General features: G+C 43.6%; 1 protein-coding gene across 4 annotated transcripts in view; it reads right to left on the reverse strand.

Annotated features, from left to right (window-relative positions):
* The window catches only part of DBNL (drebrin like), a 38,279-nt gene extending 24,173 nt beyond the window's left edge, over positions 1 to 14,106 (reverse strand). For 2 of the 4 annotated variants that reach the window (XM_083713648.1, XM_083713645.1), the window contains exons 1-3: positions 13,830 to 14,055; positions 5,626 to 5,681; positions 1,964 to 2,076 (exon numbers count right to left, since the gene is read on the reverse strand). In XM_083713648.1, the coding sequence (XP_083569774.1) occupies positions 1,964 to 2,076; positions 5,626 to 5,681; positions 13,830 to 13,912 (252 nt within the window). In that variant the 5' untranslated portion in view covers positions 13,913 to 14,055. Of the gene's footprint in view, positions 1 to 1,963; positions 2,077 to 5,625; positions 5,682 to 13,829 lie in introns of all 4 variants that reach the window. The other 2 variants (XM_083713646.1, XM_083713647.1) reach the window with 2 other exon arrangements.
* Positions 14,107 to 17,719: the final 3,613 nt, after the last annotated feature.

Below are 17,719 nucleotides of genomic sequence, written 5' to 3' on the forward strand. Positions count from 1 at the left end.
GGGTGGGGGGAGTTGCTGATAAATCATTTTATGTTCCTTCTTCTCCGCAGGTCTTGGTGTAAACCGAAACCAGAATATCATCTAACAGAGCCTCCTTTCCATGACTCTTGTGCCTCTTGTGGCATTCCATCTTGAGTCCATGACCGGATGCAAATGCCATGGCTTCAACAGCAGGCATGGTTTTTTTCCACCTCCATCCTGCTTGGTTTATCATCTAGCGCTATGTTTCCCCAAGTACTGCAGTTGAGATTGACACCCTGGAGTCTATGGGACTGCGAATAAAGACCATAGGGTCAAAAAGGGCCTGGGGTAGAAAGGAAGTCTGCAAAAGACAGTGCAAAAAATTAATGAGAAACGCGAGCCTCAGAAATAAAGAATATGCTCATGTACAAAGAGCTCCCCTCTTGCCAATGAGGAACCTCTGTACTTAGTGATTCCGTAATACAACAGTTTTCTCAGACCATGCTGCTTTACTGGAAAAAAATGTATACAGGTGCACTTTTACTTTTTTATTTTAGTTGTTTACTTTATTTTTTTCAAGTTATGACTCTTAGCAATGGTGATTTATGGTTAATAAATGTTGATTATAGATTGATATTTCTTGGCACCATTTCATCTATGCTCCTAAGAATTTGGTTTGGGGTTGATGATAACTTTATAAACTGACCAAGGGATCCATGAACTGAGAAGCTTGGGAAAACGTAAACTAGGAAGTTTGAAAACTCTTTTGCGACCTTTTGGCTGGCCTAATAAAGCCGTTGTCCTAGTATAGACATTGAAGTTTGACCAAAATAGAATTACTGAAGGGACTGGACTCCAATGGCACTTCTCTACAATATGTTTATGTTAACTATTCTAAGAGAGCCATTTATCATTACAAGATCCAGCTCCTTGACTGTAGACCAGGAAGAATGGGGTGAAAAGGATGCACAGCAGTCTGAACTAGGAGGCAAAAAAGGTGGAAAGTTTGCAAAGCCTGAATTCTAAATATCACTAAATTCTCAGATTAAAACGTTAATGAAACAGTTTTAGTTAATAATTTCTGCCAATCTAAATGTTAACCTAAACACACCAATTATCAAAATAAGTAAACTGAAAAAAAAACCTAGTTTATGACATCATCTACACATTTCATATTAATGTGTTTTTTCCAGAGAAGTCTTAGTGGTAGTGGCTGGCGGTTTCCATCAGGCTGATCATACTTCCTACAACTTTTGCCCCACTTTCTGCTATCTTGTTTTCCTTCTAGTCAGCTGTTTGCTCTTTCACTGAAGTTTCCTTAACATTTGTGCAGAGAATTTGCAGCAGCTTTGCAAGGCCCCACTTGGCAATATAAAATGAATGCTTATATTTTAAGCATTCTCTCTCTATATATATAATGACTATATATATATAGTCTATATAGACTATATAGACTATATATATAATGACTGTGATTAAAACATTTGATTTTATACATCTTTGTTAAGAAAGTTAAGTTAAAATAGGACCAACATCACAGATAACTTTGCACAGGATTGCAGCCCTAGTGTTGGTGGCCTTTTCATCATCGAGACAAATGCTGGGGGCTCTCTCTTCCCCTTGCACACAGAGATTAGCCATTTCCAGTTCCCTATTTGTGGCAAGCCATAGAACAATGTTTCACACAAGCAAGCACACTTGCCTGCAAAGGAGGACCAAACATTCATTTGCAGGCAGACACAAAAAAGAGAGTCTGTTTGGACAATCTGCAAACAACTGTCACAAACTAGGATTGGTACTGATCTCTCTGCATGAGGGAAAAGAGGAAAGACCCTGAATTAGGGTTGCACTTGAACAGCTGCATTGGTATGTGTGATACAGCTGGGATCTAGGTGTTGGATTTTCCAACACTGGTGCTTTACTGTGAAAGGGCTTCATCTTTTTCATAACGAAGGATACATCCCCTAACTTCCATAGCCAAACAGAACCATATTCTACATACCCAATTGATGAGCACATATTTAGGCAAGCCGGAGTTCGGATCTTTCACTCTGCAGAAAGCATACATCACTTTCCCACTATTGAGCTCTTCCACCATCTCCTCCAGGCCACCATCTGTATAGTATTGTTTGACAAGAAGAATAACAGGTAGAAGTCAAAGCAACCAATTAACTTTGTCAACAAAATCCGGTATGCAAGGACAGGACAAAGATTAAACCAGACTGCACAAGAGGTAACATCCATTAACTCAAAGTGTTTATAAAGGTAGAGGCTGAAATACAACGTCACGCATTAAGATTGCTCATAACAGTACTTGCATTAGTGCAGTGAAATGCGTGGCTTCTTTTTTTGCTGTGAAAAGCTGGTCCCCATGCAGCTCACAAAACTGCCCTCACTGAAGCTTTCGACACTCCATTCAGTTTCAAAATGCTTGATATGCAGCATTTAGAGCGTCTTCTATTCAAGAAAGCCCAAGTCTAAAGCCCACTGGATACACAGAACTAGTTCCATGGTTATTTGGAGCCTAGCCTTTGTTTATATAAACCTACTAACACAATTGGCCTTCTACAACACGCAGAGGTAATGTAGCAGACAAAATGCTGGGATTTGGACATGGGAAACTCTGCTCCAAATCCCTGTTCAATTACAAACCTCACTGGAAGATACCAAAAATAAACCAGTCTCTCTCAGCCTAATCTACCTCACACGGCTGAGAATGTAAGGCTCATTCTTTTGCAGCAGAAAGGGCAATCAACACTGGACATTGCTGCAGCAACACAGAAACAATGCAAATGACCACAGATGATTGACAGGGGGTGTAGGTGATGACACCATATTGACAAGCAGGCATGGCTGAGCAAAAAACTGCCTTATGGGTCACAATGGACTCCCTGCCAGACCAGACTGTCACATAAATTTGTTAGAACAATGGTATTAGGAATCGTAAATTATGTTGTTTCTTTAGCTCTTTTCAGCATACAATTAAAACAAAAGATAACAGAGTCATTATCTCCTATGGATTTCTACCAGAATAATAAGCCAATATGAAAGCTGCTGTCGGAAGAGCAAATACTGTACAAATTCCAAGCTAACCAAAGGAACATTGTTGGTAAATCGAACCACCGAGGAAGGACGGAACATCAGTCTAGAAATATTACTCCGCCATAAAATATTCAGGAAGCACATTAGCTGAAAGCATGAAGACATTTAGGATCCTGCTGTTTTCCCAGAATTCCTGCAGAGAATGCTTGAGGAACTCAGTTCAGAAGCAGAATCTAACAGTTTTAGATACTTTGGAGGTTGGGCAAAACACTACATATCCAGAACATAGTTAAGGACATGCTTCAGGAGGTGCAGGATCTTAACTCTTTTACTACCAACACCACCCTGTTCAGCACTAAGCCTGTCAGTTCTCACCACTAACAAAAAGTTTACAGCAAGAATGCACACCTTCTACCTATTTGGATGGTTTCTATTATTTGTGCATTCACTTTTTCTCAGAACCTGGAGTGTGTGCATTTTTAAGGACTTTGGGCAGAGCTCGACAGAAGCAAGTCTCACCATATTCAATAGGACTTAATGCCAGTTTAAGTGATCTCAGGAGTTGAACCCTTGGGGAAGCACAGGGTGAAGGCAGACATTTTTAAATATGGCAGAAACACATATTCTGTGCCCTGAACAGCAACTACACTGAACAAAGCAAAAACATGTTCTGTTGACATACCCCACACTTCAGAATCCAAGTCTATCCACTCACAATTTGCCCCTGCAATTTTGCTGCTGCAACAATTTCAAAGGCAAAGTTCACTTTTCCACGAAGTGCTACTCCTTAAGACCTCATCATCAGATATGCTACCTTTTATTTGAGAAACTTTTTAATTTTACAGTAACAGGTTCCTCTTAAAGCTGTTTTCTTCTGACAGTCACATATTTTAATTCTCTTCTGTAGGAACCAGTCATCTCAAAATACAGGTCAAATTTGAAGAAGCTAACTTCTCAGGCCCAGACCGCATCTGAACTTTAATTCTTTCTCACCCATCAAATCCCCCCCCCCCCAAAAAAAAAGCTGCTTCCCTTTTTCTACAGCTGAAGGAGAAGAGGTTTTAGATGAGCTGTCTTCAACATGGAGCTTCTCCTTTTCTACTGCCTTCCTATTAAGATTTCCAGGAACTGTGGCCTATGCCCTTCATAGCTACAGAAGGAAAATTGCTTCTGTCCTTGAAGCTTTATGATAAATAAAACAGTCACTAATGAAGAAATTGCACCTTCCATAATTCTATTTCCCACATACCTATTAAAAGCGCAAGAAAGACTGGTCTCAGTCTTTTTTTTTTATTGGAACCATTATTTTATTTTTTTATTGGAACCATCAAGAGTTATTGACTTGAAAGCATTATTCTGACTTGGTTCAGATTAACCAAAACATGGCTTAACCCTAACCATAGTTTACAATCCACATCATGGCTTGAAAACACCGCGCAAATTGTGATTTAGAAATGTGTTTGCTTTTGGTTTCCCTGTCTACTCAGAAGTAACTCCCACTAAATACAATGGGGCTTACTAAGTACAGATAGGTTTGCAGCCTTACTCTCTTCTAAACTTGTATTTTAACCAATTGAAAGGCAGCTAGCTTTTAACTTTAACCAGTTGTATATAGCATTAACTCTCCCATGACTATAATATTTACAATAAATGAAATGAACTACAATAATACATTATGGGGGGGGGGGGCCTGAATGCTCGTAAGTATGCCACAACTTGCAAACCAAGTCTGAACCAACTGGATTTGCTAGCTGATCACAAACCATGGATTGCCAATTCATAAATCATGGCAAAGCATATAAGCTTCATTAACCTCCACTACTGTATGTAATTCATGCCCCGGGGCATAGGTATTGGGAAGAAAAGTGAAAATTTCACCAGTAACAGAAATGTTTTGCCTTTTGACATCTACACCATTTTGACAATAGATCTCATCACGGTGAGATGCAAAAATATATCCTAGCCTGCCTCACTTTTACTTTAAGGTTTCTTTGCAGGCATTGCTGAAAAATGAGTGAGCTTGCCAAGGAGTTAAGTTGTTTGAAATTGCCATTTTGTACAGAATTCCTCACATACTGCATTTAATCTTAAGTCAGGCATTCTGCCTAGTAGTTAACTTTCTTCCTCTGGAGTTTCTGTTTCAGACACTGATGCACACACAAAAGGTTTAATTTATTTTCAAAATGGCCATGTAAACTATTAACCTCACCGCTTCACTTCCACATTGTATTGAAAACACGCTCGAGATATAATGTCTTGCTTCCTTTCCCTTGACAGAGTGAAGGTGTCGCTCACTTTGCCTCCCACGCTTCATTTTACTGAACGCTTCTCAGAATCCTGCTTGTTTCTGAATGAGCAAAAACAGGCAAAACACTCAAGAAACTGGTCTTTTCGTGGTGCATGCAGAAAAGGGAGATGCTTTTAGAACAATGTCAAGAGAGATAAGGCTAACTGGGCCACAGGGCAAGTTGCATTTGAGTAACAGAAGGCAGCTTGTCAAGCAGACACTCCTCTAGAAATAAATGCAATCTTCTCTATAAACACGGGAACACAGACAAACACAAAAATAAAATCCCCAGGCCACTTATATAGTAAAAAGTACACTTCTCAAAATGCACTCACCTCCTGTCCCAGCCACTCTCAGGTCATTGCTGTTACCCTCATAGGTAAACAGAGCCCTGAAAACAACAAGGCAAAGGATGAGATTAAAAGGATCTGCTTAACTCAGGATAACATTTCATGCAACTGATGAAGAGGATTCCACTCCATGAAAGCTCATGAAAATAAATAAATTTATTTTGTCTTTAAGGTTCTGGAAAAGCACTGCATTCAATCACATACTCATTATCACCACGTCTCAAGTTGATCCCTGGTTTCAGACCTATTCCAGTTGTGGATCTGCAACTCCTCGCATCATTTCCACTACTCCCATCACCTCTCTGCCTCATAATTTATTACCTCCTCCTGACAAACACCCACTTCTCCAGTACTGCCACAGCCACTGTTACCTTGAGCACCATTTGGTAGAAAGATGGGAGTGCAAATTAAATACATGATGAAGATGATGATAAATAATTTCATGTCCAGTATTATTACTGCATCTCCTCGCCATGTGTAATTCCCAACAAAACTTTCATGCCACCCATCCCGTGTAGTTACTGGGGTGGGGGAGGTTCTGAACTGCCTGCCACAGCAGCTTTGGACATCTAAAGGCCAATGTACAGTGGTGCCTCGCAAGACGAAAAGAATCCGTTCCGCGAGTCTCTTCGTCTAGCGGTTTTTTCGTCTTGCGAAGCAAGCCCATTGACAGCTTAACGGATTAGCGCTATTAGCGGTTTAGTGGCTCAGCGGCTTAGAAAAAGGGGGGGAGGGAAAAAACCCGCAGGAACTCGCAAGACATTTTCGTCTTGCGAAGCAAGCCCATAGGAAATTCGTTTTACGAAGCACCTCCAAAATGGAAAACCCTTTCATCTAGCGGGTTTTCTCTCTTGCGAGGCATTCGTCTTGCGGGGCACCACTGTATAACCTGTTACCAATTTTCACTTGCAGGCTTACTCTTGCACCCCAACACATGGACGACATGGTCAGGGAAACATCCCACTCTATAGCTACAAGATGCTCCCATGTAGGACTTGCACATTTTCTGACAGGATTCGTGTGCTCTCAATAGCTGCATTGCAGGCAAAGGTTCAAAGGGTAAAGTGCCGCACACTTCATTTCTTGCTGCTGTGCAGCTCTTTTTTTTAAAAAAAATAATATTTATTGCTTTTAAAAGGAAAGAAGACAGAAGAGAAATAACAAAAGGGAAAAAAGACAATGCAATACAATATATAAACAATACAATACACAACCTAAATCCATTAAACTAAACACATTAAACTAAACTAAACCAAACCCACTCCCTAACCCTAACCCTAAATAAAACGAAACAAAAACAATTAAAAAAAATACATCCCCCCTTTTCGATACTTTTTCTTTCATTCCCTTGTTTCCTCGACCTCCTCTCACCTCCCTTTTTGTATTCCACTTCTACTGGTTATTTCAGCAAATCCTTTCCATCCTTCTCTATTCTCTATCATATTATACATAACATTTTTTTTAACCTTATTTTAACATTAAAACTAAAATACTTTTATCTGCTTAGCTCCTTATAACATTTCTGCTAAATCCATAAAATATCAATCCACCATTTTTCTATCACTCATTAATTTTGTGATGTTTCTATATATAAACTTTAAATTTTCCAATCTTCTTCCATCAACTCCTCTCCCTGGTTTCGGATTCTGCCAGTCCTTTCCGTCAATTCCATATAGTCCATCAACCTGGAGATCTTATGTCCGAGGCTCTTAACTCTTTTCCAGGTCCCTTCTGCAGATCTTCTTCATATTCTTTAATGCTAGAGAGCAAATCTCGAGAAAACTCCATCCTAACAATACTTTTATTCCTTCTGGACAGTTCAGACGTATTTCAAGATTCCTCCAAATCCAAAGGCCCCAAAAACTTCAATCTCCTCCAAATCCAAGTCCATGTCCCAAAAGTCAATTAATCCCTGGATAGAGAGATCTTTCCAACTTTCCTTCTTCAGTCTAAACCGGAATCCAATCCTCAAAATCTGGCTTTTTCTAGATTCAATCATAAAAGGCCTCAATTTATAGTCCTCAATTTGCTTCTGTAAAATTAAGGGTCCCGCTTGTGTTCTTTTAGGTTCAAAAAGAACAACTTTCTCCTTTTCCTCCACCATTTGTTCTGCCAAAGTAGGTTCCTGTGCCAGGTCCTGAATTATTTCTGTTGGTGCTCGCTTTTTGTCTCAAATTAGTAACTTTCTGTTCCAAATTATCAATTTTAAAAGTCATGTCATCCGTCTTTTTATGAAGCTCTTCCAGCGAATAGTTTATCTTACATAATGCAATCACAATAACTTCTCCTATCAACATTTTGAATGGTCCAAGGTCAATCTCTGGTTCTCAGAGTCCTTATCTTGCAGCTGGAGACCTCCAGTTCCAGTTACACTCCTATAACAGTTTCAAAAGCTCCCTCTAGAGGGAAACAGTCTCCACTTGTATCAGTTCTTTCAAGCACAACTCAAGCAATAAACAAAGTTTCGATTTTCAGTTACTTTTTCCTCCATTTTAAATGCAGAAGAGGACAATGGAAACAGTTTCTTACTCTTATTTTAGCTAGCTGTCAAATCCGTTCTGTCAATAAACTTCCCCCAAACGTCATCTGGCAGCCCGTTCCCACGTTCAGAGCTGTGGTAATTTGATTTTCCCCTCACTCCTGCAGTCTTACTAAGTTCAAAATTTTCCCCCTCTTCACCTGCTTCCAAGGGGGGTTTTGTATTTTTAACTGATGGAGATTTAATCCTTTGTCAAAAGCTTTCAAAGACTTTAGCTTGTAACGTCTTTGCTTCAGTCTATTTACAAAAGCGGAAGACGGACTTCCTGTTTATGACCTTCCCGCTTTGGCGCCAAATTAAGGTATTTAAAGATCCAATTTTCTGTTCTACTCACGGGTAGTTGTTTAAAATCCAATTGTCCACAGGAAAAAGTCAGCGCTCTCCAGCAACAGCAATGCGGCTTCACTCCGTGAAAGAAGCAGTTGATTCAAAGCACCACGCCACTCACCCCACGTCGCTCCGGATCCCCAAAACAGGATTTCCCCGCGAGTAGGGGAGGCGCAAAAGGTGCCAGCCGAATCCCAGGTTCACAAGCTTCTCCCGCTTGTGATTTCAATGGGTGTCCGCCTTCGCCGTGGCAGTCAGACACTGTTTTTCACAGAGTAATTTCCTCCCGATCGGAGGAGCTCTGCCATTGCCGGAGGTGCCAACCCGGAAGCCCACTGCTGTGCAGCTCTTAAAGGCACTCATACACTAATGGAAGAGAAGTAACAGCTACCTTCCGATGAGGCTCAAGCGATCTGACCTTTCCCAGTCCTGCATCCTGTGTTACTGAACATATTACACCAGACAACCTACCGCAGAAGTTACTTGGTTTGTCAGCAGGTCCCTTTCCACCACAAACATTAAAAAATGTGCAGAGAACATACTTTTGTTTGCATGTGTTTTGGGGTTTTTTTGCTTAGATTTATATTGTTTGCAAATAATTCTCAGACAGCAACGGACTATGCTTATATGCACATGACGTTATCAATTCTCAGCCATAATTCAACTGCAACTGTGCTGCAATTTATATTAAAACACAGAGCAAGTCCCTTTAGAAACCCAACTGCGCATGACAGAAGCCTCAAGCAGGGCTAGAAAAAGATGGAATTCTAATCTTGAACAGCAGAAATCCTCTGCATTGCTGACTTGGAACAGCCTCAAGGGGCTTGCTTCCATACCTCATACTGTTCTGCAACCACAAGTAAAATAGAATTGCCTTTTGTCCAGCCACATCGCATTGTGGCACAGCCTCAACCCAAGTCTTCACCTGCTTCATAGGTAAGGTAGCTTAGGTAAAGGTAAATGGACCCCTGACCATTAGGTCCAGTTGTGACCGACTTTGGGGTTGCGGTGCTCATCTTGCTTTATTGGCAGAGGGAGCTGGTGTACAGCTTCCGGGTCATGTGGCCAGCATGACCAAGCCGCTTCTGGCGAACCAGAGCAGCGCATGGAAACGCCATTTACCTTCCCGCCGGAGCGGTACCTATTTATCTACTTGCACTTTATGTGCTTTCGAACTGCTAGGTTGACAGGAGCAAGCACCGAGCAATGGGAGCTCACCCAGTTGCGGGGATTCGAACCACTGACCTTCTGATCGGCAAGTCCTAGGCTCTGTGGTTTAACCCACAGCGCTTAGTTTCACACAAATGGTCCATCCAGTCCAGCATCCTGCTCTCCCAGTGGCCAATCAGATCCTGCTAGAAAACCAGCAAACAGGACCTGAGCACAAGATTACTCTGCCTCTCTGTGGTTTCCAGCAACAGGCATTAGTGCCTCTGGCCACAGATGCTGCTAGCCTTCATGGCTAGTAGGCACAGATAGCCTTACCCTCCATGAATTTACCCAACCATCTTTGAAAGCCATCCAAGTTGAAGGTCATCACTGCCTCCTGTAGCTTAACTATGCACTGCATCAAAAAGTACCGTATTTTTTGCACCATAACACTCACTTTTTTCCTCCTAGAAAGTAAGGGGAAATGTCTGTGCGTGCTATGGAGGAAATGCCTACGGGTGGCATGCCTACGGATTTTCCTCCTCTAAAAACTACGTGCGTATTATGGTCGGGTGTGTGTTATAGAGCGAAAAATACGGTACTTTAAAAAAAATAGCTGTCCTGAATCTTCCAACATTCAGCTTCATTGCATGTCCGTGAGTTCTAATGCTATTAGAGAAACACTTTTCTCTTTCCACTTCCTCAGTGCCATGCATAATTTTAAAGACTTCCATCATGTCAGTTCTTGCTAGCCTTTTCTCTAATCTAAAATGTCCCAGATGCTGCAACCTTTCCTCATAGGGAGTTGCTCCACCCCCTTGAAGATTTGGGTTGCCCTTTTCTGAACCTTTTGCCAACTATCCACTCTGAGGTGAGGCGATCAGAACAGAACACAGTACTGTATTGTATTCCAAATGCTGTCATACCATAGATTTGCACTGTATCAGCAGTTTTATTTCCAATTCCTTTCCTAGTGATCCCTAGCATAGAATTTGCCTTTTTTCATTAGGGCAACATTTTCACAGAGCTCTCCACAATATCCCCAAGGTCTCATTCCTGGTCAGTCATCACCAGCTGAGATCCCATAAACATATATGTGAAATTAAGATTTTCTTTTTCCGTTCACTAACTCAGTGTTAGAAACTCAGATACATAAGCTAGGCCTCAAATACCTCCTTAAACCAGGGGTACAGTTGCCAAAACAGTTGTCTAGTTGCCATTTGGGGGCCAGATGGCTCAAAAGTCGTATTTTTAACTTGGTCACATCTTCACTTGGTCACAAGTGGCCGATTTTGGACACTGCTCAGCTTGGAGAAACCCTTTTGAAGATCTTCACAATCTCTTTTTGCTTTAACAGCCCTGAACAAATTAGTATCATCAACAAACTTGGCCGCCTCACTGCTCACCCCACTTTCTACATCTCTCCATTCAGAGAAGTGTCCATTTATTCCTACTCTCTGGTTCTGGCTACTTAACCAATTCTTGATCCACAAACAGACCTCTCTTCTTATTCCACGACTTCTAAGCTTACACAGTAGCCTTTGGGGAAGTACGTTGTCGAAAGCTGTTGGAAAGTCCAAATACACTATTCTCAAAGCTATCAACTCTTTCTATATGCTTGGTAACATTCACAAATAACTCTAGTAAGTCAAAGAGACAGGACTTGCTCTTACCAAAGCCATGCTGGTTCTGCTTCAGTAAAGCTTGTTCTTCTATATGCTTGCTTATTTTATCTTGAGCAATACTTTTTGCCAGTTTCCCCAGGACAGATGTTAAGCTAACTGCCTGTAATTTCCAGGGTCCCCCGGTTTGTAGTTGTTAACTCGAGTTTCACTGGCCACTTTCCAGCCCTCAGGTATAAAGGCTGACCCGAGGAGCAAGTTACTTTGTTAGAAGATCAGCAATTGCATAATGCACCCTAAGAATAGGGTCAACTGCAGATTTTGAGGGGTGGGGCATCAGTGGGCACCTATACTGTACTTGAATGTCCCTCTCCTTTGTCACTCTCACCACTGCTTTGGCATTTGCTCACCATCTCCCTCTAGGCCTAATCCTCTAAATACTCCAAAGAGTAGAGTAAGGCAAATGGACTTGTGCTGCCTGCGTAACTGGAAAGGACTGATAAAAAGGCAGGGATAATTAAGGAGGAGAAACAGGTGCAGACAGCTATGGACTTTGTAGATGCAAGGCAAGGCACCCTCCGGATATGCGAGCCACATGCTCCTCACTCTCTCTCTCCCCTATTTCTGTGCAAATCTCAGGCAACATCTGCCCCATCTTCTAGCCTATCACCACATGCTACAGCATCTCTTGGGCTTGCCGACCAGAAGGTTGGCAATTTGAATCCCCGTGATGCTCCCGTTGCTCTGTCCCAGCTCCTGCCAACCTAGCAGTTCAAAAGCACACCAGTGCAAACTGATAAATAGGTACTGCTGCAGAAGGAAGGTGAACGGCGTTTCCATGCACTCTGGTTTCATTCACGGTGTTCTGTTGCGCCAGAAGCGGTTTACTCATGTTGGCCACATGACCTGGAAAGCTGTCTGTGGACAAACGTTGGCTCCCTCAGCCTGATAGTGAGATGAGCATCACAACCCTATAGTCGCCTTTAACCAGACATAACTGTCCAGGGGTCCTTTACCTTTAGCATCTCTGGAGTTTTCACACAGGTCAAACCCTGGCCAGCTCCTCACCCATTCTAGGAAGGACAACCATCCACAAACCAATCCCTGTGAAGGCTAAACCCTTCCCCACTGCCCCACCCCACTCCAAAGGCACCAGCCCATGTGTCTCTCTTGCCCCACCCCGCACCCTGCAACCCATAGCTGTCAACGTTTCCCTTTTTATTTAAAGGGAAATTCCCTTAGTCTGAATAGGATTCCTCACAAGAAAAGGGAAAAGTTGACAGCTATGCTGCAACCTCCCTGCAGCACCCACAATGCCATGCCACACTAGAGTATTGTTCCATCTTCTCTTTGAGGGGTGTTGTTGTTGTGTGTGTCCCCCCCCCCAATTGAGTGGTGTATAATTTTCACAAAATAAGTAACAGATATGTCAGCTCCCTTCTGTGCATAACTGCTTGTTGTTTAGTCGTGTCCGACTCTTCGTGACCCCCTGGACCAGAGCACGCCAGGCACTCCTGTCTTCCACTGCCTCCCACAGTTTGGTCAGACTCATGTTTGTAGCTTCGAGAACACTGTTCAACCATCTTGTCCTCCGTCGTCCCCTTCTCCTTGTGCCCTCCATCTTTCCCAACATCAGGGTCTTTTCCAGGGAGTCTTCTCTTCTCATGAGGTGGCCAAAGTATTGGAGCCTCAGCTTCAGGATCTGTCCTTCCAGTGAGCACTCAGGGCTGATTTCCTTCAGAATGGAGAGGTTTGATCTTCTTGCAGTCCATGGGACTCTCAAGAGTCTCCTCCAACACCATAATTCAAAAGCATCAATTCTTCGGCGATCAGCCTTCTTTATGCATAATTGCACACACACCCAAAAAAACCCAAAACGAAAAACCACCACGATCTTGCACGATCTTACCTTCCTCTCTCCTTCTCCCACCACGCCCTTCCTGGCGTGCAGAGTTGCACCCAACTCCTCCCCGCACCCACAGCCCGAGGCTCGCGTCGCCCGGCCCCACGCCGTGGGTGCCATGGATGCCACAGCTTGGAACGGCGATCGTGGGTGCCAGGGGGCGTCGGGTGCCGTGCAGCGCCGGAATGTGTGGGTGCTCGGCCCCCCAGAGCCCCAAACCTAGTCAGCCCCACGTGCATGGCCCCGGCGCCGAAAAGTGTGGGTGCCCGGCCCCTTGTGTGGGTGCAGCGCCCCCGGGAGCCGCAACCTTGGCAGCCCCACGTGCATGGGGCCGTGGCGCAGAAAAGTGTGGGTGCCCGGCCCCCTGTGTGGGTGCAGCGCCCCCGGGACCGCAACCTGGGCAGCCCACCTGTGCCCCACACTTGCCTCCCTCTGCCCCAGACACCCCCCGAAGACCACAACAGCCACCCCGTTTCCCGTGCGCGCCATCCTCCCGCCTCCCCCCCCCCAGGCCCGCCATCCCCCTTCTTCTCAGCCCCACGCCGCCTCGCAGGCCCGGCGCCAAGGAGCGAGCCAGCCCTGCCGCCAGCCCAGCGCCGGGCGGGGTGCAGCCGGCGAGGGTCCCCGGCGAAGGGAAGGGGCGACTCACCAGTCCGTGGGGCTGGCCGACGCCACCACCTGCCCGTAGGCCTCCTGCAGCGCCGGCCCGTTCCGGCTCAGGTTCAGCGCCATGAGGAAAGAGGAGCCGCCGCCGCCTCCCTTCGCTCTCCTCAGCCGCTGCTGGCTCAGCCTCGGCCGGCTTCCGGCTCCGCCTGGCCTGGCGCTCGGAAAAGGGAGACCTGCCGCCGTCGCCGCCGCCTCAGTGGGGCGGGGACGGCCCAGGAGGCGGGCGGGTCGGCGCCGCCTCGTTGCCGGCTTCAGCGCGCCGCCTGGAGCTCCCGGGTGAGGAGACCTACGTTATTCCAATTTGAGGGGTTTTTTAATTTTTAAAAATCTTAATATATTAAAATTTATTGAATTTTCTGCTCTACCATTTAGAACACCTATTTAAACATCCTTAAAATATATTCTTCTTTTGCTTTTGAGTGCTTTATTGACTGAAAACTTTATAACAGAAGTGTTATATAATAGATATTGTAGGCAAAATGTGAAATAAAAAATAAACGGTTATTCATTCTTTGCCTAATGCTTGCTTTGTACATCCATTTGCGATTAAATGTGTTAAATGTGTTCAGACCTCTGCTCTTCCCCTTGCAAATTCCTTAAATATGCGCTTAAACTTTACTTTCTTCATATTATTTGACTTATTTGACTTACTATAAATTTTGTTTTATACAATTACCCTATTTGCACACTGAAGCTCAATAAAAACCTGCCAACGGGTTGATCTTCTGACAATGTTATTTTACATAAACTCTGTATACATCCCACTCTCTGGAAAAAAAAAAATCATCCTTAAGATATCAACTTCCCTTCTTCTCTTTCCATGGTTCAGTCTGCATAACATAAATCCCTGCATATTTTACATAAACTAAACCATTCAGTATTCCATTATCGCATCCATCAAAACTTATTTGCGCTGTTGAATTTATCTTAATGCATTTTCCAATCCAATCTTATGTATTTACTTATTCTTAGGCTTAGCCTGAATTAAGGATGGGAAATGTATATAGATGTATGCAAACAAAATGTAATTTTTTTTATTAAAAAAGGGAATTAGCCCCAACGAAAAGGACTCTGGGTTTTGTTTTGTTTTTGGAAAAGTGTTTTAAACCTTTTTTTTCCAATTCATTATGAATTATTACCCTTTTACAGGTCCACCACCTATGAAAATATTACCCTCAACCTCATTGTATCGGAGTGTTGTAAGTAAAGTGGTACCTTGGGTTATATGCGCTTCAGGTTACATACGCTTCAGGTTACAGACTCCGCTCACCCAGAAATAGTACCTCGGGTTAAGAACTCTGCTTCAGGATGAGAACAGAAATCGTGTGGTGGCGGCGCAGTGGCAGTGGGAGGCCCCATTAGCTAAAGTGGTGCTTTAGCTTAAGAACAGTTTCAGGTTAAGAACGGACCTCAGGAACGAAGTAAGTACTTAACCTGAGGTTCCACTGTATTTCATTTTGAGCTTGATCCAGGGTGGGTGTTTCTTTCAGTTTCCCAAAATGCCTTTTCTCCATGGTTGTAGTGTATGTGTGTTTTTGTTTTCATTTTCCCCTACGAGAAAAATAAATATTTGGACATAATTCAAGCCAAGCGGAAGCTGTGTCTTTACGGGTTTGGTTTGTTTCTTTTCTTTTTCAGGAGGCAAATTATAATTGAGCCACAAAGCAAAGCAAGCCCTTCTAACTGAAGTTTGAGATTTGTTTTTGGTGTCCTCCGTGTAGTTAAGGAATCAAATAATTTTAAGAGTTGGAAGGGACCACGCGGATCATCTAGCCCAACCCCCTGCAATGCAAGGGATCTTTCAACGGGGGGGGGGGGGGGAGTGTCACGATCCTGAAATTAAGAGACGATCCTGAGATTAAGAGACTCACACTCCACCCACTGCGCTATCCCATTGCAGTAATGGGAGCCACTTCCCTGAGAAATCATCCCAAATTACGCCTTTAATATGGGCTGGAGGTTTTATCCATGGTTACGCTGCCATGTTGATGCTTTGTCAAATCGGGCAGCTATAATAAAATAACATTTCTTACCGTTTTTGGTATAGCTTTTATGTCTACATAGGAGCCAACTCCTAAAGGCCAAGGTCCCTTCGCCCCACCTGCACCCCAATAAAATATTTGATTGGGGAACAAAGCTGATGGGCATTGCCATTCAAATGGTGTGCATGTGCCACGTCATGTGATCGATTATGCAGGGCAGGGCTCTTGAATAGTTTATTCAGTTGGCACTGCTATGTGTCTAAGCACCCTCTCAGAATGGTTACAGGTTCCACTTGTGCAAGACACAGCTGGTGACCCCTTTGGTCACACCCACAATATACAGTTAAAGCACTCTGGGCCCAAGCATGTTCAGTAGCATGGATAGCTGATTGACTGACAGGGTGGGGTGGGTAGGGTAATAATAATAATAATAATAATAATAATAATAATAATAATAATAATAATAATAATTTATTTATGCCCCGCCCTCCCCGGCCAGAGCCAGGCTCAGGGCGGCTAACACCAGTAAAATTACAATAAAAAATAAAATAATAATTAAAAAAACCAATTTAAAATACAGGTTAAAATATAATTTAATATGCAGCCTCACTTTAATAGTAGCCCATAGATCAAAACCATAAGGGGATGAAAACATAAGGGTCAAACTGAGTCCAAACCAAAGGCCAGACGGAACAGCTCTGTCTTGCAGGCCCTGCGGAAAGATGTCAAGCCCCGCAGGGCCCTAGTCTCTTGTGACAGAGCGTTCCACCAAATCGGGGCCAGTACTGAAAAGGCCCTGGCCCTAGTTGAGACAAAGCTAACCACCTGGAGACTTGGGACCTCCAAGGTGTTGTCATTTGTGGACCTTAAGGTCCTCCACGAGGCATACCAGGAGAGGCGGTCCTGTAGGTACGTGGGTCCTAGGGTAATGAAACACCAGGATGCAGATATGAAATGGAGTATCCTGGAAAAGGGCAGAAGCACTCCACACTGCAGTATAGTAATTTGTGGCAGGCATACGGTAGTAACAACCAAAGATAAAAATGTCACACACCCTCTCCCGCAGTGCTCTGAATCTTGCTTATTAATATTATACATTTGGTCTAGGGCAAAGCTTTCCAAATGGTGTGTCGCAACATATTAGCATGTCAGGTGTGTCACACAAGTGCCCAGGTCTGGAAGGGGGTTAGTTTAACCCCTAGCAGCGCCTGGGGCAGAGCTTTTCTTTCTTTTTAAGAGACCCCAAAGTTTAGCTGATATATGAAAAAGCACCCCTGTATTCCCCAACCCCCTTCATTCAGTTTTTAGTCATAATGTTCCGTTCATTTGCCCTGTGTGCTTCTGGTGCAACAATGAAAAAGGGAAGTTGGGATATGCAACATATTACTGCATCTTCTCTTCCCTGGGGGAGGCGCATGACTTATTTCTTTGGCCACAACAACATCACTGACAAAAGGAGGTGCATGAATCATTTGCACATCTGCTTTTTCTGTTGTGTCTAGTTCTAATAAATTGCCGGATTCAAGAAATAAGAGCCTTTTCAAAGGCAGTACGCTTCAGGTTGCATACGCTTCAGGTTACAGACTCTGCTAACCCAGAAATATTACCTCGGGTTAAGTACTTTGCTTCAGGATGAGAACAGAAATCGTGCTCCAACGGCGCAGCAGCAGCGGGAGGCCCCTTTAGCTAAAGTGGTGCTTCAGGTTAAGAACAGTTTCAGGTTAAAAACGGACGAATTAAGTTCTTAACCTGAGGTACTACTGTAATATTATATGCAATAAGGCTACAGTCCTAGCCCCACTTGGCTGGGAGCAAGCTCCATTGAATTGAATGGAACAGACATGAGCAGGATTGCAGGGTAAATATTAAAAGGGGCCTTTTTTAATTTTTG

The sequence above is a fragment of the Podarcis gaigeae genome, assembly GCF_964106915.1.
Source record: "Podarcis gaigeae genome assembly, chromosome: 15".
Lineage (NCBI taxonomy): Eukaryota > Metazoa > Chordata > Lepidosauria > Squamata > Lacertidae > Podarcis > Podarcis gaigeae.